The 25,883-nt window shown below is 36.1% G+C and overlaps 2 protein-coding genes across 5 annotated transcripts in view; one reads left to right on the forward strand and one right to left on the reverse strand.

The window, feature by feature from the left end:
• The window catches only part of PCCA (propionyl-CoA carboxylase subunit alpha), a 228,113-nt gene extending 205,074 nt beyond the window's left edge, over positions 1-23,039 (forward strand). For all 3 annotated transcript variants that reach the window (XM_087937924.1, XM_087937925.1, XM_026708397.2), the window contains 3 exons: positions 6,283-6,423; positions 18,990-19,067; positions 20,725-23,039. In XM_087937924.1, the coding sequence (XP_087794050.1) occupies positions 6,283-6,423; positions 18,990-19,067; positions 20,725-20,793 (288 nt within the window). In that variant the 3' untranslated portion in view covers positions 20,794-23,039. The remainder of the gene's footprint in view (positions 1-6,282; positions 6,424-18,989; positions 19,068-20,724) is intronic.
• The window catches only part of TMTC4 (transmembrane O-mannosyltransferase targeting cadherins 4), an 88,989-nt gene continuing 84,588 nt past the window's right edge, over positions 21,483-25,883 (reverse strand). For both annotated transcript variants that reach the window (XM_087937923.1, XM_087937922.1), the window contains one exon: positions 21,483-23,020. In XM_087937923.1, coding sequence (XP_087794049.1) covers positions 22,530-23,020 — 491 coding nt within the window. In that variant the 3' untranslated portion in view covers positions 21,483-22,529. The remainder of the gene's footprint in view (positions 23,021-25,883) is intronic.

Raw genomic sequence — 25,883 nt, forward strand, 5'->3', positions numbered from 1 at the left:
AATAAGAAAACAACATGTATTAAAAATGAGTTGATGGCAGACCTTTGTAAACAATCTGACAAAATGTTCCCCCTTTTCAACACAGACTACTTATAATGGGAGAACTTTCAAAAACTTGTTTTGAGCCTATCTACATGGGATTTGTGGAACATTTGTGTTTTGAAAATCTGTATGTTTGTTACTTTCTGAGAACTACCTTATTTATAACTGTTAATTCTCTAACTTCAATTCAGCCTTGTCTTGTTTTTTTTCTTGCATAATTTCCTAGTTGTTTTTACCCGCCACCCCCCAAGTCTACTTATTGAACAAGACTGAAGATTCTTTTGATATCTTAAATGAAAACTCTAATTGTAGTCAAGTGTATTTCTTTTACTTCTAATTTTCTAATAACCAAAGTTCATTTGTGGATTAGAGTCCTTTTCATGCATCTGATAAAATAACTTCAAGTCCATAAAGGATTAGAATCAAAATAAACCAATGGTTACTAGATTTGGCTTTCCTACAACAAGCTAACATGTCATCTTACTGGAATTCACTTGAAAACACAATTTAGTTTTCTGCCGAAGTCCCTTACTTTCTCTCTCTCCTCAATACACTGTTCCTTAAACCATGAGGTAAACTTTTTCTCAACACATCAGTATGTCACTTATTTGTAGTTTTTCAAGAAGTCTTCAGCTCATGAGCAGGTTTCAAAGGAACCTCATCTCCATATGGTTTTTACTGGATAATCCTTTATCCACCATCTTCAGCTCTCATTCCCCTGCTTTCTTGCCTGTGGCTACGTTTCTATTTCTGCATCAATTAGTCCAGTGATTTATACAACAAGCAAGCAGTTTAGAGGTAAATGGTACACAATTAACATCTCATTCCACCATAAAGGGTATGCTAAATACCCTAGTCACTGCTTTCTCTGCCTGGAATTGAAATAAGTGTTTGTCCTAATTCATATGCTAGCTGATGTGAAGTGGGCCTTCTTTGTGCTGCACTACACCATTAATCTAATTATAGATAGCTGCAAATGAAGTGCTGTCTGAGCACAGAGACTGAAGAAAAATAGCGCTTTTGTCATTTAGCATGACTCTGTGAAGTAAGATCACACTTTGCATGGCAGGCTGGCAAAATGGAGATCTGAATAATATTGCTGCCTGTTGCATACTTTCTAATTAGGAGAGCCTTGTAAACAGAAGTAAGTGCCGGTGTAAATAGAGCTGTAGATATGCTGGCTTATAGGAGGGAAAATCCTTTGAGTGCTGTTGTATTAAATGATGCATCCTGATTGACAGGAACCTTGAGACTACACTGATGGAGTTGTCAAAGCATTATGCTAACAGACTGCTCCACTGACTGCAGATGTACAGAGCGCTGCTATTCAAACAGCTGAGTTGTTATCTGTTCATTTTACCTTGTCTGTGTTGTAACTGCACGCACAGTCTATTTCTGTGTGCTTTTGACTCTGATTGATCAACCTTAACTTAAAGCAAAAGGAATCTGCTTTGTAAGGCCTAGTCCTTCTTGGGAAGTTCTTGCCTAAAGGAGCATGTTTGAGTATAACTGGCAAATCTAGCCCCTACTACAAGAACATTGAATGAAGCAAGGTGTGACTGATGCCTCACTTAAGGAGGTTAGAGGCAGCTTGTGGTCAGTATTATTTTTTTTCTTTGCAATTATGTTTTGTGTTTGCAATTCCTAATTCAGGCTAACCCTCGGCCACCTCAATAAGCTAATTCAACTGTCCTCTGCAACATTCTCCTTCCTCAATCTTTGCTTTATTTTAAAGTTAAAATCCTTCTTTTCTCATGTAAGGCTTGGTCGCTTTTCAGTTCATCCCACTTGCAATCAAGAAGTAGTTGTGCTGCATTTGGGAAAGTTGGTGAGGTTTGAAAGCTTTCAGTCCACCTTTTTTTTTTTACAGCCAGGTGTTGTTCTTTCCGTCTTCTCATATTCTTCAATTTACATTTCCTCAAGTTACATTTTTCCTTGAACCAGCTCAGAGGTTAACATCCTTAATATGTGCTGCGCAATCCATAGAGCCTGCTGGTTCAGACTGTATTTTTCTTAAACTGAGAAACTATTTGCTGAAGGAATGCTTTTTGGAGGACACATGACATTAACTGGGATTCGATGAAGCCAAAATATTCACCCAATTGCATTTTTTTTAAAAAAAGGATCCGCTATGTAACACTTCTAACATCCTGTGTCCATAAGGGCTTTGTGTGTGTGTGTGTGTGTGCATGTGTGTCCATAATTGTGCTTCCAAAGGATTTCCCCCCCCAAAGTTCACTGTTGAAGCTAACTTTAAAAAAAAAGTTACAATAGCTCTTTTTCACCCCACCCCACCCCACCCCCCAAAAAACAAGCCAAAGAACAATAAACAAATACAAAAGGAAAGGGAATAACTCATCAATAACAAAGGCTTGCATTTTAAAAGCCTTTTTGCTTACTGGCTCTCACATCTCATTCCAAGCAAAGCAAAGAGTCCTGCAGAGAAAATATCCAGAAGAGAGAGGAATAGGAATAAGCAGAAGGATGGGTACGGGACATAATGGAGACAAGGAAGCTTGTGCTACACAGCAGTTAGGAGACACTTTTAGTGTCAATTCTATGCTGTCTCAGATATATTCTCTGGTACTGGTTGATGACTGATTGTGAGAACTGAAACTATTTCCCATTTAACTTTACAAACTTGAGTTACTTTCAGAAACCTGTAAAGCTTACTTTTGAAGTGCTACAGATTTATTTTTTTTTTTTTGAGGCTAAAAATATATCAAAAGGAAACATATTTTGCAATATGGAGCCAGATAGCATCTGATGGTGACCTAGAGATCTAGCTCAATTTGTGTTTCTTTCTAAGGTGGTTACTTTTTAATCATCATTTCCAATCTACATCTGAAAAGGGTATTTTCTTTAGATTTTGAAACTGTAGATTTTGATATACATTACATTCCCTCAGGTATAATTTTATGTGATAATTCATCCTTTGATGAATGGATACTTTGCAAAGGATTGTATTACAATTTATTTTGGAAGCTTTTTTTTTGTTTTGCGATATAACTTAGATTTTAACAGAAGGAAGAAAACTATTGGCATTATAATTTCTGGAAAGAACCATGCCTTTTACATACCATCAGATCTGAGTACCCGTTGATTGAAAACTGACAGTGCAATATAGGAATCAGCAGAATATGTTATTTGGCCTATTGTGGAACATAGCAATTCTGATAACTTTTGCTATAAATCCCATTAAGGTCTCTTCTTATGTTCTTTGTTGCAGATGTGCATTTCTAGGGCACTAATGTTCATTTTGTTTGAAAAGAGATTCTATGGGGTAGTTATTTGGGTATTACAATTGGAAAATGTTTTTCTTCCTAGAAAATTGTAAATTGCAATTAACAAACATACGTTTCAAGACACTTTAATTTTTAAAAAATAGATTTAAAAAAATAACAGCTAAAGCTTAGTTTTTAGAATAGTAGTAACAGTTTGAATCCCTTGTAATCTCTTCTATGTATTTTATTAATTTGTGGTTCTTATTCAGATGCCTGCATATATTGCAACAGGTTCCTAAGTCTTTATTATAGGAAGTCCAAATACATTGTTTTTATCAAAACTAACCCATTTTGTGTTTGTGGGATGTATGGGTGTTTGTGGTGGGGAAGGATGTTTTAAAATAATGAAGCTAGTGCTTGAGGGGAGGTTTTGTGAGGGGGGGGTGTCTCAAGGAAATGTGTAAAGTCTATGTATTTTTAGATGTGTATTTCTCTATAAATCGGTGAATAAAATAAATAGTGCAAATAGTGTAAATTAAAATGTAGTCTTCACAGTAATAATCTATCTCTCTGGGTGAAAGTAATCCCAGTTACATACAAGGCAACAAAAAACAGATTTTATCTGAATGTTGTGAAGCAAAATGCACTAACTATTATTACAACATGGAATAATTATGTTGAATATTTTATTTGCTGATGTCCTTGCTGATTTGTGCATAAGTATTCATTCCTACTGTATATGGGTGCCCTGGTTAGTTTATGTGTCTACATATGTGTGAGGGAGGGAGGAAGAGAGAGGGAGAGAGAGAGAGAAAGAGAGAAAGAGGAAGAGAGGAGAAAGAAACACACACACACACACACACACACACACACACACACACACAGGTTGTTTAGCTTAGTTTGGTTATAAAGGATTTATTTTCGAAAGAGTATCCATCCTGGTTGTTTTGTAGAGAAACTTTTAAATGGACTATAAACAGAGCACATAGCACCATAATAAAGTAAAACAAATACTTTATTCATTCATTCATTTTATATCCTATCTTTATTTTGGATAACTCAAGCTGATGCACCTAATGCTCCCTCACCCTATTAGAGAGATATATTGAAACCTCACAAAAATGAATGAGAATTATATAAGAGCATGAAATGTATTATCACTTTGATCTTCTGTTTGGTATGTCTTGATGGATTGAGTGCTGTTCGGGTAACCAAGAAGTAAAATGTAAACTATTAGGTTGAAGAACAGTAGCTCCCTAGCCTGTCTCCAGTTATATTATTACTTTGTGGATAAATCCGAGGATTTAAACGGTATTCTTTACAGTGTGGGGGAGCTCTGTCTGAACTGAGAAATCTGGAAATGATGAACACTTTCTCTTAAACACGTCCATCATTCCATTACAATACATGTACTAGATCATTGGACAGCTTCTAGGGCACCTTAGCTACACCACACCAGCACCCCATGCACTTTGCTTTTCAAGGGTGAAATGGGGTTATGCTTATAAGGTTATGCCCAGTTATTTCTAAAAGGTGAGTTTGAAAATGGGTGCTGAGATTCAATGGTCAAACATTAATTTGTTTGTTTTACTGTACTATATACTTTATGTGATATTAGGCATAACCCTGATTATACATTGCTTTTCAATGGGCAGAGATCCTTCTAAAGATGGATTAATGAGATATTGAGACATTCAAGAGTGATAGTTACTGGTTATTGAAGCTGAACTGTTTAATTTTATTTGCATTCTGGAGCTATTAAATTGCTTAAGGTTCTATTTGTGAGAATTGAGTTAAAATAATTAGAAATTCTAGAGATTGTGGTTGGTCTCAGTGTATGTTAGATTGTTATCTGCCATTCAGATACCCACATTTTTTTTTTAAACCAAGACCAGTTGAAAGAGCTGCATTTGTTCTTTTGTCTGCTGATGGCCAAAGATAGAGTTTCTCTCATGGACTCCTGCTGCCATCTGCTGGAGGCCTGAAAGCAACGTCCAGAACAAGTTTTTTAAAAGCAGATGCCACATAAAAAGATTAAAGGAGAAGAATCCAACAGGAAGATAAAATCATTGGAATTTCAGTGACTATATAAAATGTATTAGTAAATAGTAAAAACATAGAATATCTTTTTCTCTCTTGAAACATTCTTGGTCATTTTGGTTACATTAACATAAAAATTTAAATAGAAGCAAACCTATTTGCAAACCACAGAAAGTTTATGTGAGTTCAAAAACATTTCCTTGTTTAGCATAGCTTGTACTGATTATTTTGATAGTCTACTTAAATTGAACTTGTATTTTCAGACTTCTTTGAGCCAAGAGATTGCAACATGTGGCCTTTGTACTTTTAAGGAAAAAGTCAAAACTATTTTTTTGTTTCATGGAGGAATATCTTGATTTTTGTACATTAATGGGGCTATACCTCTTGGACAAGTTATCCATTTCCTTACATTTACATATCTACTTTTTGGAAGCATGACCGGCAGAAGATAGAAAGAAAAAAAGTGCATATAATATATAATTGGTGTTTAAAAAAAACCCAATCATTTTAGTTAAGGTTTATAATGTACAAACTAAAATTATAAAATGTTATAAAAAATGTTTATAATGTTTATAATGTTAATTATAAAACACTTGAACATTTGCAGAAATACAAAAATTTGCTCTATTTTGTTAAACTGTATATAATGACAAATACTGGATTATGTATAATGAAATCTATAATAGAGATACATTTAAAATATTTTATTTTATGAAAGATGCAAATTATATTTTCTATTTTAGCAATAACCCCAATAGTATTTTAATTGACATCAAATTTACTCTGCTTCCAATATCTTTTTAAAATGCAACTTTTTAAAAATTTTCCAGGTGTCCAAGCAAGATTAAGATATTAATGCATACTTGCTTTAGATTTTAGATACTATGATCTTTTTTTAAAAAAAAAACAATCAATACTGCTTTGATATAATTTACTTTTGTAACAGTTCTTTCTCATCTCTTTTCCTTTTTCCAAGTACAAATTGCGTGTGTTGAACGAGCTTGCTGCAGAACTGAGCAAATACATGCCAGAAAAAGTTACGGAAGATACCACAAGTATCATAAGATCCCCAATGCCTGGAGCAGTAGTGGCAGTTTCCATAAAACCTGGTGACATGGTAAGAGTTTCCCTTTTCCTAATGTACGTTTAAATTAAGAATATTTTTCATTGAACTATTAAATATTTTTTTTTAATTTTTCTTAAAAGGTCAGTAGGAATTTCTCTGTTGAGAAAGCAAGCTCACTATTTTTGTCTCTTTTGGAGAGAAGTTGGACAGTTTAAGAATCCAAACCTGATAAACTTAGTTGTCCAATATTGTGTTGTGGGAAGAGAGATGGAAAATTTTTCCTATTTATGCTGAATTTCAGAATGGGTTGCTCTGAATTAAGGACTGCATGTAATGCTAGATTATAAATTTCTTAGCCCTTCTCAAAGCAATAGTTTGGTCCTGTAGTCTAATTATCTGCAGCAGAAAAGTGCTTTCAGTTAGAGCTTAGAAAAATCTTGTTGTGCAAGACCAACATTAAAGTAGGATGGTTGGAATGTTATATACCAGTGTCAATTAAAAAAACAAACCTATAAAGACCTGTAAAAATGAGGAAAGTGCTGAAACCTTGCATTTTGTATATTCATTAAAACTAGTGAAACATTCTGCACACGAGTTGCTGAAACCCCATGTTTTTTTGAAAACTATGCAAGAATACACACACACACACACACACACACACACACACCCCTCTCTCTCTGGACATATAGATATATGGAATACCCATGTTCTATACTTGAAGAGTTCCCCAGCCAGCCAACTGAATAAATTAGCTGGATTTTATTTTCATTAATTCACAGAGTTTTTGTTTTATTAAATTATACAAAAGAAAAAGCAACTGGATGATGTCCCTGAGTTAGCATGCTATTCCTTACCAAAAACTAGATCGACAAAGGAGGCTGAGAAGGTAATAACATTTACATGCTGCCCAGCTGACAGATAATTCATTTTCTGTGTTGGTGTTATATTTTGAAGGAAAAAACTCTTACACCGGATTTTTAAAAAACCTACGTATATAATTTTTTTCTATAGTTTTTAAGAAAAAGCATAAATGTTGTGAACTTTGTTATTACATATATTGGTATGTAAGTTAGATTCAGCATATGTTTTACCAAAATGTAACCTGCAAACTCTTCACTTTTTATTGTTACCCCACAAAAAAAGGGAGGTATGCTTGCATTTGCACACAGATTGAGATATTTTATAGTTACATTTAAAGACAAAGTTACAAAAAAAGACAATTCATTTTAAAGTGCTGCTTTAGCTTGATTTCCACACACACACACACACACACACACACACACACACGCACCAACATGTGCTTTAGAAACAACTTCTTTAGCTGAACAAGTTGAACTTGAGCTTTGCTCCCGCAAATATATTAAATATTTTGTTTCTTAATCTTTAGTTGCTCCCTTTTAAGCTCTGAGAAAGTGTTTGTAAGAAGTGACTATATCAATTCATCTTAACACTTATTATCATGCTAACTCTTATATCCAGAAGAATTGAGCAGACATTAGAAAGATACCTATTGTTTACTTTTCCTATGAAGGTGCAAACTCTCTATGCCAAATAGTAGGAAGAAATGAGGTAGTTTGTGTGAGTGTGAGGGAAAGAGGTTTAAAGACACGGTGGGTATTTTCTGTTAAGCCTACTTTACTGTCGTAGAATTAGAATGAGATTCAAATAATAACATACTAAATTGTGCATCTTTTTGTCGAACTGCTTTTGTTGAATATTTTGTCTGCATGAAGAAACAGAACTGTAAGAGGATGGGCATTGAGCCAGGAAATTAAAACGGAGAGGGCATTTTTCTCATACAATCAATTATTCTAAAAGTAATACAGTGGAACCCAAAGATGTTGTTAAATAAGAGATTTCTTTCCCCTCTTCTCCCCCGCCCCCCCCCAACACCTATGCCTGCAGGGTTTTGCTGGGGGCACCGGACAGCTTCTGAACAGCTCAGGGTGATTTGGACTTGTCAATGATAATTGGGCAGGTTTAATTGCAAAAACACATTTGTGGTGTTGAAAGGGGGTTTAGCTTAAATCCTTCCTTTCCAAGACTGATGTCAAAAAGTTTTTTCTGAAGAGAGATGAGTTTGTATCAGGTCCCCAGGCTGAATAAGTAGCGAATGGTATGATTCAGCTTATATGTTTTGGCTGTCCATCAGGACAAAGATCATTATTGGAGCTATTCAAAGGCCTTGGGATTCTTATACACCAAGGGTGTATTGTTCCCCTGTTTGAATGTGTCTTGATTTGTGTGATTTCCTCTCCACTGTTCAGGCAGCTTAAAGAGTACTTAAGTACTCTTTTTTATTTTCTAGTGCATTTACTAGTTAATAATATAATGAAGTATGAAACAATATTACGAGAAATGTCAAAAACATTTTCCGTAGGCCATTATACTAAACTGGTAGATATGCAGATTGATTATCAGTGAAGTTTAGTATTGCATGAGAATGGGGGCCAGAGAGGACATTTTATTTTGTGATATCTTGCAAGAAGGCTTCTGTCTTGCAGAGCGCAGCATCATTGTAAGAAAATATTAGGATGGCTTTCAGCCTAGGGCCTAGATGTAGACTGGAGTTATAAAAGGATGATGTTTATTTCACTCGCTTTTTAAAAAAAAAATTGGTTTCTGTTATACTGTCTGCTTAGCAATGGGGGTAAATATATAGAAATATTGTACTGTAATGAATACAGCTGAGGTTTTTTTTTTAGTTTCTCCTCCCCAGGTTGGAAAAGTATGGGCCAGACCTACAAACTAACCAGGAGGTATACAGTACTGTACTACCTGGTAAAAGACTAGCTGTTACTGAGATCAGTAGTTCTTAGAGATCTATCCTTTATTGACAGAGAATGAAGCCAGCACATTATATTGAAACAAGTAGGAATTGCTGATAAAAGAGAATATTTATAATTCAGGGTCCCTGGTGCTCTCTGAGCTTGATGGCTTTCTTGCATAGATGTTTCATTTCTAAGCTAGGTAACATCATGAATATTCCAGGTACCACACAACTAGAAATTATTTCTATATAATGGTTTGTCTACATTCAAAAGAACATATGATTTTTTTTCTTGGTCCATCAAAAATATTAAAGGAGGCTTTACTCTACTTTAATGGGTTGTCTGTAGCGGAAAAAACATCCACAGTGTACATCTCACTTAAATGCCCGCAGTCCATTCCAATGTAGACAATCCATTCCAACATGTATAAATATCAGGGGATACTAGATAGACTTTCTCATTAGTCATGCGAAGCCACTTTCATGAGATTTCTTTGTTTTTCCTTTAAGTGAAAATAGCTATGCCTTGGGTATATCATTGAAACCTTTCAGTTTGCTTTATAGGAAAAGTTTGTATTAGAAAAAGTAGCTTAAAATGCCCTTATTCACACAGAACTAAGTATTCTTTAAGTAATTCTTTGCCCATTTTTCTTTAAATTAACATAGTGGATTATTAAACTGAACTTTTAACTTTTTAAATTCAAATAATTTTATATCAATGTTTGATATTTGGGAATTTTAGAATCAAAACAATTACTTATTTTGCTCAGAGCTGTTGAAGATTTATCTGCTGTTGAAAGAGTACAGATTTTGGGCTATATTCAGGAAGGTAGGAAGAAGGGAGAAGGAAGGAAGGAAAGAAGGAAGGAAGGGCATTGCCAATCCTCAACAGAGAATGTAAAATTATTTTGTTGTGTTTGAAAAGTCACATTGATAGATAGGAAGAAAGTTGAAGGTCAGAAAAGTAAGGGCAAAATTGTTTGCATGTGTGCAAACAGAATGGTACTCTTTAAATTGTAAAATTGAATTGAACAATAGATGTGAAGTTAAAGGAGTTTGATAAGGAGATCTCTAATTAAAAATACTCCTTGTTGATAGCATCTTAGTTTCTTTTATATCACATATGTTCTCTTTTAATGTCATATACATTTATTGTATTAAAGGTGAGGTATTAATAGCATTTCCAAGTTTGAACTGGGTTAAATAATTATGATCATATGCTAAGCACATTAGTCTATGTTACATGTAAATTAGTGAAATTCCAATAGTGTTCAATTATAGTATCCACCACAAGGCACTGAATTATTGGTTTAATACTTGTTGGGAATCATCAGATACTGGTAGCCAGATGATTGTATGGTATTCAGGGTCTTGAATGGGGTCTCTTAACAGAGCCTTATCTTTTCTTTATTTACATTTAAATATAAGTACATAAGATATTTATAATGAGATTTTAAAAGAATCCTTGAATGTTCACAATCTTTAATGCTTCAGGCCTATTTTTTTCCCTGACTTTTTATTTTATTGAGAAAATTATATGAACATATGCCATAATAATCAAAAATATATAGTCCAGAACTACTCAAGTACAGAAATAGTGTCTTTTTTTTAATGGCTTGAACCTAGAACAGCCTTTTAGAAATGCAGGCAGTAATAATTTCAGATCCAAAATGAAGCATGAATGTCCCTTTAGATACCTCACAAGAGAACTGAAAACATTCACTAGTCAAATGGAAAATGCATGATTTCAGACTTACAGTATTCAATTTTTGACTCACATAATTTAACTCTCTAACACTCCATTTAAAAAGCCTAAGAAAACTATATCTTGCTGAGATTACAGATAAAGTCCTGCAATTGTTTCATCTCTCAAAATGTTGAAAAGCAGCAATCCAAACAAACCTTCCAATCCTATTTCTTTCCTTCACTTCACTGTAGGAGCTGGTGATTTCTTGTAAAATATGAGGTTAGACTTCAAATATTGCTTGTTGCTTGTAACCTTCTCCTTTAATGTCTTCCATGTTCTTCAGCTATTGTATTTCAATTAAATACTTAATGCTTTAACATTAGCAGAGGTTTGAAGCGGGCAAAAGCATTGGTATAATTAAGGCCATGTTTATTGAAGTACCCTTTATGAAGCTTTGTATAAAATTTAATGGATTCCAAATATTGTGTGCTGTATTTAACATACCTATGTTAATAACTGATCTTTTTTTTCTTTTACTTGATTGTAGCCCTTTGTTTAAGCAAGATTGCGCTCTGCTTCAGTACTGGTATGCTAAATTCAGTTCACATTGAAAATAATATACGGCACCAGAACATTTTGAGTCACTCTGATGCCCAGAATAAAAACATACAACAGCTTGTAAATGTATGGAAAGTGTATGTATATATGTGTGTTATACATGCATACATTTCATACATATTTCAGTGTGGGTGCTATAATGCAATATAATTTTCCCCTGTAAATGTACCAGGGTGGTTTCCTTGTTTTCAAATGAAGAGCCAACACATTTGGTTAGAAAATAAAAGCAGATATTCGGATTTCCGTAGACAAAAGAACACTTCTTTAGCAAACATGGCCTTTTAGCAATCAAATAAAAATATTTCTAAAATTGTACCCCCACTTATTTATTCCCTCTGGCTGTTAAACTAACCCAACCTCCCAAAGGGAACCCTGGACATTTCTAGAACCTCTGGGAACAGTTGTGTTTTGGATAAGTGGGGGTACAATGATTGGTACTTATTGCTGTCAGGGGAACATCTCTGACCTTTGCTTAATCAAGGGTCAGAAAATCTGGGATGCGCTCTACTGAAATTCATTCCTTAAAGGAGTATGGCGTAAAAAGTTTAATAATCATCTGTCAAGCACTGTTAATTACTGCTAATTATATTTTCATCTCGGTAGCTTTCCTGTTTCAGAATTAACACGTATTGGAGAAAATAGCAGTACTTTTTTTTAACATGGATTTGAACAATATCAGGACTACAGTTAGGCACATAATGCCAAGAAATCACCGAATAAGAGAAAAATTCAAGGATGGACAGTAGTCAAAACAATTGGGTGGTTGCAAAAAGGGACAGGATATTAATAAAATAAACATGATGTTTAAACAAGGAGGGATTAAAAAAAAACTTTTATTTTTTTTATTAAGCCCAAACACATACTCTTTTGTCTCACCTTTTTGTTTGAGAATATAAATATGTTGATTGCAGCAAATAAATTACTTTGTAATCAGAATTTGTCCCTGTTTTCAAATAACTATAACTTGTAAGTCTATGATTTAGTGTTTTCAGCTACCATTGATCCCATCTTGGTTAAAAGTAAGGCTGAATGAACATTAAGAACAGTCAATGTACTTCTTCTGTGTCCAGACTGAAGATGATTCTAAAATGAAATTCCAACTATGGCTTTGACTAGCTCAGATCGAAAGTCTTGCCTTTTCTGATGGCCAATTGTTTTATTTTGTTGCTTCATTGCATAGGATTGTTCCCAACTCTTTCGAAAAGGCAGAGGGCTTCTGGAAATGAAATGACAGCCTTTTCAGTTTTGCAGACTAGTCAGGGAGGTGGACATGGATCCATCTTTTTCCTGGATCCCCAGCGTGCCAGAAGGTGATACCGTAGAAAGTCCTTGCAAGTCTTCCAAGCCTTCTGTCTTAATTTGGCAGGGAAAAAAACAATGCAGGGCAACAAAAGAATGATCTTATAGCGTAAGAAATCTCCATCCCTCCCTCCTCCTCCTTCCTCGGCTACCAAAAAAAAAAGAGGCTTAATTTTTTTTTCCAGCTCCAGACAATGATTTGATGCTCACTCTTGCATTGAAACAGTTGCTGTCGTAACAGGCAGGAAACAATTTTCTTTTAATTGCCGAAATGATTCGGAAGTGCTTCGTGTGCTGCTTCTGTGCAGCAGATGCTGTGCATTAATTGGCCTGTGCAGGACTGACCCAGGCTTCCTTACAGCAGGCCCAATACTAGGCGCAGAGTTTAAATAGCTTATTTATTATTTTGGGGAAGCTGGCAAACATGGTGTATGTTCTTGTATGTGCTGTATTTCATGGTCTGCTGTTCCAATGTCAGGAGAGTTTCCAGCCCTGGTAATGTATTAGCAGCAGGTTAGCTCTAAATAGCATCCATCAGAAGCCTTTTCCCCACCCCCTTAAGCCCCCGGTCCAGATATACCAATGACTGATGAACCTGTCTTTTGTATGAATGTTTAGCACAGTAGAAAGCCATATGCCACTGGCACGGTTTCCTGTGCAGGCTTTCCAGTGGCTAGAGAGTAACAGGGTGGGGTGGGATGTGGGGGTGGGTGGGAGAGTCTTTTGCTTTTGCATCCTGTCATTTATAAGCAGTGTGCAATTTCTGAAAATAGCTTCAGATTTTGTGAGCATGTGCGTCTCATTGAAGCTGCAAAACGTAGGACTCGGGGTTACCTAAAGGCAATTTGACTTTCCGCCCCTCTTCATGGCATTCTTTAGCCAGGATATTAGGGCTTGTCCTTAATAGGAAATCTTGTTTTGTATCTCCCCGTCTGTTCTAAGCAGACCTCACCCCATTAGAAGGTCCTCCCTTGTGTGGGAGGACCACAGCTGTTACCGTAAATCTCATCCAGTAACTGTATAACCCCCCATTTTGTGGTTCTGAAGGATGAAATTGAGAAATGGAATACGGTGCACTCATCCTTTACCTCTCCAATTTTAGACCCGTGCACATCATTTTCATGCTTTTATTCCAAATCAAACTACATTAGTGAGCAACCCCACTCTCGGCTCAATGGGTAGCATCAAAGACCCCTTTTTACATTGCTGACATTTTATTTCTTTCCTAAAGGGTGGGTGACTTCGTCGTCTCAAAAGTCCGGGCAGCTCCTTCAATGTTTTGCAGCTGATTCAAAAGAGAGAAAAAGATGGAAATATTTTAAAATGGAATTTCCACAAAGCAAACAAAGCTACAGCTTAAATGCTACAAAAGGAACACAGAAAAGCTTGCAGTCTGACTTAAGAGGTTTCCATTTCCAACCTTTATTTCAGAAGTGGATTTTATCTCGTTATGATGGAATATGGGGGCTTTAATAGAAATAAATGGATGAAATCATTAGCACAACAAAGCAAATGATAAGCTTGAAGATAAAAGTCTCTGGGGAAAGAGTTCTCTGAAAATAAATAGGACTTGATAGATTTCCATATCATTTATAACTTCCCTTAATTACACTTGGAAGACTTGCCAGTAAAACTGGAAAATTGGCAGCCTATATCCATTATAGCAATTTTGCCAACCATGGCAAGCAGCTGGCTTTACTGGATTTTATTTCCCATCACTCACAATTAATCATCAGCTGAAACTCTTCAAAACATAGCAATACTGTGTGACATTTGGGGCTCCTTAAAATGCTAAAATCTGCTGAGTAAATGGGCCGAGGTTTCTTTCCTTCAAGCTAGCTTCTTTTGGTGCGAGGCAGACGCTGCTTAATGAATGCCACTTTGATAATCAGAGGCGAATGTGAACCTTGACCTGGTGTCAGAGGAGAGGAAGCAGCAAGCTGGGCGAAAGATACGAGAGTAAGATCTCCAAACTTTACACCAATTAGACAGAGTGGAGAAATACATCAGGGCCGATTGGTTTTATCAAAAAGACTTGCAAGGCTTGTGACTGTTTTGTAAGCCTAACACTGAAGATACCCTGTCACAATAATTAAGTCTTGATGACTCACAGAAGTATTAGGGAAGTGGGCTAGGTTCAAAAAAACCGGTCTGAGACCTCATTCTACCTCTAAATGTCCATAAAAAATGTCCATTAGCAGTCTATTATTATTATTATTATTATTATTATTATTATTATTATTATTATTATTATTATTATTATTATTATTATTATTATTATTATTATTATTATGTTTGTGCGCAAACTGGGTACATCCAGTTTCAAAAAACCATTTGTGCAAGAAGCCCTGCCATGTTTTAATTTTCTTTGCATAAGCTTCAAGGCTGTACAAATCCTCACTTTAAGCCCACGTTTTGTTTTCAGTTGCTATAATGAACAGCTTCACTTTAAAAATGGAATTTGAAGAATTGATGCAAGACACCATTGAATTTGATCTTATACTTCATTTTAGAATGAAATATTAAATATTATTTTTTATATTTTATCGTTAATCCCAGCATTTTTTATTGTTTCTTCTGAATACAAAATATATATTTGAAACATCATTTGCATTTTTTTTCTTTTTTTTTATTTGCCTTTTTTAGAAAATCAAAAATTTGGGGGGGTTATACTTGATAAATCCCTTTCCCCATTTCAAACCTTCATTAAAACGACTGATATATAAAGACACATTTTAATCACAAGTGGAATTAATTAATACAAATTATACCATTGGATATGATTTGTATATATGTGTACTTTTATGCCAGCTCAATATCTTTGGAAAAGTTACTGGGTTTTTAAAAGCTGAACTTAATCCTTAAATGATGAAAGAGGATATTTTAGAAATCTCTTAAGATATTCATTTTCCGGCTTAAATAATACAGGCAGGCAAAAAGATACACACAATTATGCAGTGAAAGAAACTGAACAAAGCCCTAGAGAATGAATGAAGTAGGAAATTGTGAGATATTGGGGACTAATTTTAGGATTTGCTGTTTTGCAACACAGTAGGAAGAAAAGTCTATAAAGGATTGACATAAAGAACAATTATTAAATGTAGTTGCTTTAAGTGACACTTTCCACTAAAGCCATTTTAGACAAATTAACTATTATTAGAAGTAAAACCACAGTGTTTAAATATTGGGTATCTATGGAAATAGTCTTTTTTCCCTCCCTTAAGGTAAAAAGTTAAATAGGTGAGTTTATCTTCAAAGGCTTAGTTGCTATTTTTATAAATGCAGATTTCTTTTAAAATTCTTCTTTATTTGAGAACTCTTTCACAAAATTCAGAAGAGCTCAGTTTTAAAGGACAACCCTGATTTGATACCCCAAAGTAGGACTGCCTTCAAATGTAAAAGGAACAGATTTGTTCTTATTTTTACTCACAACATAATTCTCTCATGGAATAGAGGGTGTTAATTCAGTAGGAAGACCTGTATTGTCCTGCCCATATATTTATGTAATTCACATAGACCTTTCAACCTTACAGAAGAAAAGCATGCCTATATTTCCAGGGGACATAGCTTATAGTGTAATATTCCGGCTTGGAAAACACATTGATCGGTCTTATTCAGAGGTCAATTTCACATTAACCAATTTTCTACTGGGATATCATGTACATCATTCTAGACCATTGTATTTACCACCAATATGAAGTGAATATTTACCTCATAGTAAATAAACAGTTTATAATTTATAAATCTTTTTGACAAAAGATTTTATGGTTTTCTAGTCATGTACTGTATATAGTGAAATCTGTGTGTCATCATCATACATATCATGTATTATAGTGTAGAGGAAACGGTGGACAGCAAAGAAATAGATGAGAAGAGCTGACCTATTGGGTATGAAGCCCTGTAACTCATGTGTTACTCTCCAAAGACTAAGCAAACTTGCAAGTGGAATTTACGGGGGTGGTGGGGTTGGGGGTTGGTAAGTAAAACAAACAATGGGAAAATCCTAAATGTTAACCTTTTCCCATGTTGAACTATTTTAATATATCTTCTCAACTGGTAGATAATAGCTGAAGCCTTTTAGGTCACATGACTTTGCTTGCAAACTTGTTGGGAAGTCACAGAAATAAAGTGACTGGATACCTATGCCATTGTGTAAACAAAGCATCATTCTAAATTAACAAACAACAGATTTTTTTTTTAAAAAAAATCCTTTACAAAGAGATGAATATTCAATGTGTGTACCATAAGTTGATTTTAAGTATGACAGGAATATTATTTGCTAATATATTTCTTTTTTTTCTTTAGAATCAGAATCTAAAAGAATCAGAATTGTAAACGTTAAAACACAATTGAAAAATATAGTATCGTAGCAGGACAATGCAGATTATAAATATAAAATGTGTAAATGGACAGAAGGTACACAAATAGTAAGAAACTTTCTTGAAAAATATAAACAATTTTTGACAAGTTTCACTACATTTTCCCTGATGTTTTAGACTGCTACATGCAGGAGAAACATTATGCAGTATAAGCCCACACATGCCCATAGGTATATAATTTGATATAATGCAGCACTGAATTTGATTTTCTGACTTTGTATAATATCTAGAATAATTTCAGTACTGAATGCCTTACACTCAGAGCTTATATTAAAGTTACTTTTCTTTATAATGTACAATTTTGTAATCAGAATTTTACCTAGGGGTATATATAGATGGTGGTTCTTCTGTACCATTTGTTTACTGTATATCAGGGTGGGATTCAAATTTCTTAACAATCGATTTTGTGGGTGTGACATAATTTGTGGGTGTGGCTTGGTGGTCATGTGACTGGGTGGTCATGGCGTGTATGTAAATATTATAAATATTTATGTAAATATTGATTTTTTTATAAAAAAGAGCAACTTTTACCCAAAAGCAGGCAAAGCAAGCAGGCAGGCAGATTGAGCTGCTCACAAAATCACAGATTCACTTACGGATCTATCTATCTGCAATCGGCTGAATCTGTCACATAAAATTTGCTTGCAAGCAAACTCATAAAATTTGCTAACAAGCAAACTCACAAAATTAACTCACAACACACCATGTATGTAAATATTGAATTTTTTATTTAAAAAAAGAACAACTTTTACCCAAAAGCAGGCAAAACAGGCAGGCAGATTGAGTTGCTCACAGAATCACAGATTCACTTAGAGATCTATCTGCAATCGGCTACCTGAGTTTGCACTGAAAAGTAGAAGCTTCAGTCCTAAGGAAGGTTTGGCCAGTGGAGCAATTTGCCGGTTTTCCAAACTGCGGACAATCATAACACGTGTGTGTGCAGCCTTTGCAAGAAATAATCAGCTGTGCCACCTGGACAGCTGACAAGTGCTGCGCACAGGTGTGCAGCATTTGAAAATCCTCTTGTTTCCTGCTTTTTCAACCTCAGCGGTGCTGCGCAGAGCAGCCAAGGAGGGAAAAGCAGGGAATAAAGGACAGCCTAGAGCCCAGGCAGGCAGGTGGGCCAAACACCGAACCTATTTGGTGTCAGCTGTTCTTCGCAGCTACTGGTTCTATAGAACTGGGCCGAACCGGTAGCATCCCATCCCTGCTTTATGTATGCATTAGTTGAAACTGAATATATTTCAATTTCTACTTATTTAAATAAGAATTTAGTCATGATTTACTTATTAATTTCAGTGAATTTTCCTTAAACATTATTAAACAAAATAAGCATTAAAGATTGGAAGGGAGGCTGTTTTTTTTAAATTACCCTAACCCTAATAATTCACCTGGTATTTGAGACCATTTTATGGAAGAATCTTAAACCATTGCCGATAGTGTTTTGGAAGCAATGTTACAAAATCTCCAAAGCAAACAAAAATGCTCTTTTGTTTTATATTCTTTCTGTTCCACATCCTCAATCCCCTGCAGAATCTTGTTGGAGCAGAGTGGATGGCGTGGTCCATACTGTCTCCTTCAGAAGCAATCGCTTTCGAAGATAATATTAGAGAAAAATATTCTCATATTTCAGTCATGATATTTAATTGTTCTAAAGAAACAATGTGTTCAATCTCATCCGTAGCTGCAGGTTTGATGGGTAGATGGAACTGCATTATGGATCACTAGCTGCCTGCTTTCCTCTATGAGCAGGGTCCAAACAGAATCTCTCTATTAATTTTCTGAAAGAATGAAACAGCTTGATGGTATATTTTGATTTTGATTTTATTTTTTTAACATCCGTGCCATCTATTGCTTTTACCAGGTTGCAGAAGGTCAAGAAATTTGTGTGATCGAAGCTATGAAAATGCAGAACAGTTTGGTGGCTTCTAAAACTGGCAAGGTATGTCTCAGTTAAGCTCCAGTGTCTTAAAATACTTGGCAGGTTGAACGTAACGCTATTTAAAGAAAGCAAAGTATTACTTAGAAAATCTGGCATTACAGGGTATTATACTGAGACTGTGATGGTATATACCAGGACTTGGACTACCAAATGTTTAAGGTCACTATTTAGTAGCAACAGCATTGTTCCTGGAATGTTCCAGCTGGGTGACCTTGGGACAGTCACTCACTCTCATTCCACCGCATGGAGTTATTGTTGTGGGGAAAACAGGAATAGGAAACTGGGTTGGGATATATTCACTGGGTTGGATATGTTGCTTGACTTATTTGTAAAAAATAATAAAGGTGGGATACAGATAAACAAATAAAATAATAATAAAATAAAAATCACTACCGGCAGACCTCAACTTCTGACTATAACTGAGGCCAAAATTTCTGTCGGTAAGCAAAGCAATTGTTGAGTTTTGCCTCATGTTGTGATTTTTTTGCCACAATTGTTAAGTGAACAATGTGGCAAATCTGGTTTCCTCCATCGACTTGGTTTATCGAATGATCACATCATTCCAGGACAATGCAACGGTCATACATACATTCCAAATGTCTAATTTTGATCAAGTGACCATGGAGACGCTACAACAATCATTAAGTGAGCAAAATAAGTTCCTTTTTTTCAGTGCTGTTGCAACTTTGAACCGTCACTAAACAAATGGTTGGAAGTTGAGGACTACCTATATTACATGTGAGATTCCAGATGAGCTTTTCCCAACCTTCATTTTAGATGTGTCCCATTATGTTTCACGAAGGATGCCTCGGACTAACTTTTGCAAAGGCCCCTTTTATGTATTGGGCACATGGGCAAATCTGTGCATTTATAGAACTGGACTAAGGACCTTCCTTGCTTGCTACAACTGGACTAGCGTATTTTGTTTGTGCTAATGTCCTTTCTTCATAACCTCAAAACATTTGCCTGTTCATCCAGAACATTAGAATGAATGTTTAAGATTGTAAGAGGGGCAGCTGTGTAAATTGATCTAATTAATAAATAATACAGATAGCAGAATTATGTAATCTCAGGCACTGATATGAGTTTAGAAAAACCTATGAACGAAACCAAGAAAAGATGGAAAAGGCCATACGGGCTACCCCATATAGCTTCTTGCATCCTTCTTTCTACAGAATATATATAGTGTTAAAGAATGAACATTCGTTTATTGATGTGGTGTTTGGGTAGAAATGAAAACATGCAACTCGTCTAAAGATCTTCCAAAAGATATTTTTGTAGGTATCAATAATTTCACGTTTGTTTTAATCATTTAATATGGAATTGACTATGAATGAGCTTAGGAGTGTGTAAGGGACTTTGTGCAGGGCAATGCCATGAGCGATGCAAACTCTGACTCTCTTCTTTGAGGAACTGAAGCTGTCCCTTCTCCGAATAACGCACACTTCAACCCCTTCAAGGGGCTTCATAGATACACCCCTACCCTCCATTCACACACGCACACTTATATACAAAAGACACTTTGGCTAGGCAAGGTAATTAGGCAAAGCCGCTCCAATTGTTGGCAGACTCTGTTCTCTAGATATAACTAACTACAATTTAGAAATAAAAAATGTGTTTAGAACCCATGTATGTATTTATTTATTTTGTGCTACAGGTGAAAGCGGTATACTGCAAAATTGGCGATACTGTTGGGGAAGGAGATGAACTTGTGGAATTGGAATAAATCATTTCTTTCTAAACTTACCGGTCGGTCAACCAGAAATTAAAATGAATGTTTATGAAAGCAAAGGAGTTATGTAAACTCAACTATTGCTTTACTTTTTTTTTTTTTAACAAAAAAACAAAAATAAAAATGCAGTGGGTTGATCTAGGTCATCTTTCACAATTTAAATTAACATTTCACTTCACTCCATTATAAATATTTGTATATATGAAATTTGTAATTCTTTTCATTAGATCTATTTACATGAAGAAAATTAATAAAATCAACATTTTGGTGTATAAATTATGTGTGATGTTTAAAGTTTTTAAGATAAACTATTTTAAGATGTTTAAACTTTTTAAGTGTATAGATGTACGTGCATATATAGGAGACTGAAAATATTTTCTGACAATTCGTCAGTCTGTAAAATTGACGGACAAGTTTGTCAGTAAAAGTATGTTAAAAATATTTAAGGTTTTCGTACACAATCTAAACTTTTATGTAATGTGCTTGACTATAACAGTTGTTGGCGTTACGAGACTAGCTGACAAGCCTTCTCTTCTATCCAACAAAGGACAACATTGAGCTATTTTGATGCCTTTCAGATGTTACCAGATTTATACACTCAGGTGAAGGATGCAGCTGAAATGTTTGATGGAATAGCTTATCAGAGCAATTAAGGTAGCAGATGTATGGCGCAAAGAATCAAATTGCAGTTAATCAGATTTATTGCTAATGCATATACACAGGAATCTAGTCAATTAACAATCAGCAGTAAATTGGCTGTAGATAAGAATTATGGAAGTTCAAGAGAGGCTGAACTTGCTGCTGATGAGTATGTAGATTCCAGGCTAATTCCTCTCTTGACTCTGTCCCAGGCTCTGCCTCCCCTTCCTTTACAGCAGATGAAGAAGCAATGTACGATCGTCCTCCATTCTCATTATATACTGCCAAATAGATTTATTTCAAATGGAAGAGATTACATATTTCAGGTCCTATAACTCTAGAATAGTGTGATTTTTTAAAAAATACCAAAATCCATGATTTCTAAACTTTTGAACAAGTTATCTTAGTTGAAACCAGTAGCAATATAAGAATTTTGTCAAATTTTAACTCATCATTACTATACAATTTACAGTTTTAAGAAGATTCATATTAAGAAAAGCAGTATATGAAAATTATATACAGTATTGCAAGAAGTCAATGGCAAAAAAGAAATAGATACATCACTGATATAAAAAGATGATAAAAATACAAGAATGCTGATGGTTCAGAACTTTCAACCTATATGCAATGCAGTTTTAAATAGCTGAAGAAGACATTAGGAGGCAATTTATATGTACTAAAATCAATAGCTGGGTAGAAATATTCATTAATCAGAAATGGGCTGTAAGGAATGAAAAAATAAGGCATATCAGTATCACTTTTGCCTCCTCTTCCATTCATGTCCTTCCCCCCATTCATTCATTCCACATTTTGAGAAGTGATAGGTTTACCTGAATATTGGTAATATTCTAACATAATTGAAATATATAAGTTACCCTTTTTAACCTTGGCAAGACAAATGCTTCATCTCATGAGTGCTGGCGTTCGGATTGTTCTTTCATTATCTTGTTCACTTGGACATTCACTTAATAAGTTAATTCAATTATATTCTGAAGAGGTAAATTAGGACTGCATTTCAACATAAAATGGTAAAGATGTTCTTCAGCGCCTGGGTGTGTTCATAGCTAAAAGTATTGTTTGATTTTTCACTTTTATTCTCTGCTTTCTCGCAAGACGTACATAAGATTATGCTTCCCAAAAGAATCATAGTTATCGTAGTAAGGGAGATGGATCCATTCTGGCTGATAAGTCGTAGTGCTATACACATAACATTCCAGGATGTTTTTATTTGCTGATGTTCCTTCAGACGTGCTATTTTTATTTTCCCACTCTAGTACCTCAATTTTCAGTGGAGTACGCTGATACATGTTTGGGCATCCTTCAAATTCATCAAGGAATTGCAACATCTGATCATCAACAAAATATATTTCTCCAGTAACACGGTGCCCCTTTCCTGGATTATTCAGCAAATAAGGGATATTATATTTGCCTGCAATCACTAGTGGGTATTTCTCCACTGTAAGTCCTCTGCCGTGGAATTGGGATGCCCCGTGAACCCCATTTATCATGTGTGGATAGTTTGGCTGGCCTTTCTTTAGTGTCCCGTAGACGAAGACACGGACCATTCTTCCAAATGAAGGGACTGAAAGAAAGAAAGAAAGCATTAATTTTTGTATTTTGCATTAGCAGGCTTTTTACATTTCTCTCTGTCAGCAATAAATACACTTGTTTAAAACAAAACAACAGTATAAACTGTTCCTTCTCACATTTGTATTAAAATTTGCAAAAACTTCTCACTATAATGAATGTAACGTGTAGTTGATTATCGTTATGCACATTAGACAACTGCCTAGTTAGTTTCTTTATAAAGTTCTGTTGGGTCTCACAACTGCATTAAAAAGTCCTATGATTTGGGTGAAGCAGCCATACACATGATTCCAGTGCTTTCTGTACCTACAATCTGAGCTAATAAAGATCACTTCTCTCTCCATCCAGTCAAGCAACTATGCCCAGTTGAGAATGGTTTAGCACATTCCTCCAAAGAAGCCACTTATTACAAACTATTATTAAAGATCTTTACATTTCTAATCTCTACAAATGTTCAGTAAAAGAATATTGACAACTCAGCAAAGATCAAGCCAGCACGCAGAGCCATCTGTGCAGGCACAAGAGCCCCAGCCAAACTTACCTCACTGCACATGTGTGCACCTCCCAGTTGATTTTCGGCCCATTTGAGGCCTTTTTTTCCTCCTAGAGGCTTGAGGGAAGCCTCTGCAGCCTCTGGAGGCAGAAAAACAGGCCTGTTTCGTCACTTCCTGTATTTCCAGAAATACCAGAAGTGACGAAATGGGCCCATTTTTTGGCCTCCAAACGGCTGCAGAGGCTTCCCTTGAGCCTCTGGGAGGCCAAAAATCAACTGGGAGGTGCACACATGCCCTGTGCAGGTAAGGGGGCAGAGGTGGGGGGATCGCCTGCACGTGCGCAAGGGGGCCTCGTGCATTGCCTTCTGGGTGCTGGCACACGAGTGCGAGCACAATTTTCGGCACAGGAGCCCAAAAAGGTTAGCCACCACTAACCTAGGTCTTCAGAATCATAACTTTTCTTTTAAATAATTAAACAGAACAAAGGAAACAAACAGAACAAGAAATTAAAAGGAACAAAAGCAAAATAACAAAAAAAAAATCAGATATAAGGACTTTTCATACTTCTTAAAAAAAGTAAAATTCTACTTGAGTTATAATAAAGAATGAGTCGGTTTGGTCTAATAGGCACCAGGCCAGAAAACAGGAAACTCTGAGTTCAATTCCTACCTTAAGCATGAAAGCCAATTAGGTGACTTTGGGTCAGTGAGTCTCTCTCATCCCAATTCACACTAACTCCGAATAACAGAATTGGAAAGGACGTCAGAGGTCTTCTAGTCCAACCCTTGCTCAGGCAGAAGACCATTACGGACAAATGATTGCCCAATCTCTTCACTGGCCTGAAGTTAAGTAAAGCATCTATAAACTTATTACTAGTCAAGTAACTTCACAACAAGCACATGAACAGGAGGGTCCATTAAGCAGTGAATAAAAAAAACAGAATTTACAAGCTTCCCAGTTGGCTTCTAACAACCAAAACAATAAAAGTTTACAGGGAATTACAGGGAATGTGTATTTCTTGTGGGAAAAATGGGCAGAGGAAGGAATAGTTTGCATGTTTTCCATCTTATTTATAAAAATAATAAAGATAGGATTTTTTTTTTAAAGTAAATTATCTGATTGTAATCCTCCAGACATAATTTATGTCTGTGAACAGTTTGCTCAGAGGTTGAAAGTCATATCAGATCTTCAGCCCGCTGACCTTTAGGGCCATTTCTCTTTTCAGTATTGAAGGATGAAGGGAAAGATAGACACATGGTTAGCTGTCTTTCTCTACACCTGAAAATACATGGAATAACAGGGCTCCATATACTTTTCTCACGCATAAGGCTAAGGGGTATAACATCTGGTGGCCTCTTGAGGTGCATTTTCATCCTTAAGTGAAACAAGTTCTCAAATTTCTAGTACTTCTAAGCAGGGGTGGGATTCTGTTTGCACCTATTCGCTAGAACCAGTTAACATTCTAAGCAGGAAAACCGGTTGTTAGAAGAAATTACTGGCCTAATCCTGTAAGGAAGGCAGGAAGGAAACATTTTCCATAGAGCTGTCTCGAGTGTCCAGGTTGGGAGGAGCTCCAGTCTCGGCTCTTCCAGGCTGAGCTTGAAAATTGAGGAACGCCCCCTCACCGTCACATGGTCCTCGGGCACTCCCCAGTTTTTGCTCAGCCTCGTGGCTAACAGGCTGTTTTTCCTTGCTCGGTCGTTCAACATTCTAGGCCTCTTCTCTCAGCCCGCTTTCACGTGGATCACCGGCAGGCAGCGCAGGAACTCAGGTTTGAACTCCCAGGGAGTGTTTTTAATATCCGAAGTTTCTTTAAGGGAGAAAGCGAGGCGCTCGAGCGCCCCCCCAGCTTCGTTTGCCGCCTAACCGCTCCGCGCGAGGCCGCTTCGTTTCTGCCTGCCTCTCCTCGCCTTAGCCGCCGTTCCCCCGCGAACGCCTTCTAGCCCAGGGAAGCCTCCCCGGGTTCTCCCAAGGGCTCTAATCTAATCTTCCCTGGGAGTTTACCGCCGCTGGGGCTGCCTCCGTTACTTGCGGCCTCCATCTTGGGCCCCCTGTGGCAAAAAATTCCTCTTTCTTTCTTTCTTTCTTTCTTTCTTTCTTTCTTTCTTTCTTTCTTTCTTCTTTCTTCTCTCTCTCTCTCTCTCTCTCACAGCCAAGGGGTTGCCACACCCGATTCGGCAACCCCATACCAAATAACGCTACCGGATTTGCCTGAATAGAGTGTGAATCAGTGACACCTACTCAGCAAGATGCAGAGTCAGCACAATTGAATGGTCAGAGCCATCTGTGCAGCAGCCCACTGAAATGTATTTGTCAGTGAGCTGAATCAAGTTCAACCAGAGAACTGTCAGTGAACAGAAATAA

This window comes from Pseudonaja textilis, chromosome 8 (assembly GCF_049901715.1).
Source record: "Pseudonaja textilis isolate UNSWEBS1 chromosome 8, rPseTex1.2, whole genome shotgun sequence".
NCBI classification, from domain to species: Eukaryota; Metazoa; Chordata; class Lepidosauria; order Squamata; family Elapidae; genus Pseudonaja; species Pseudonaja textilis.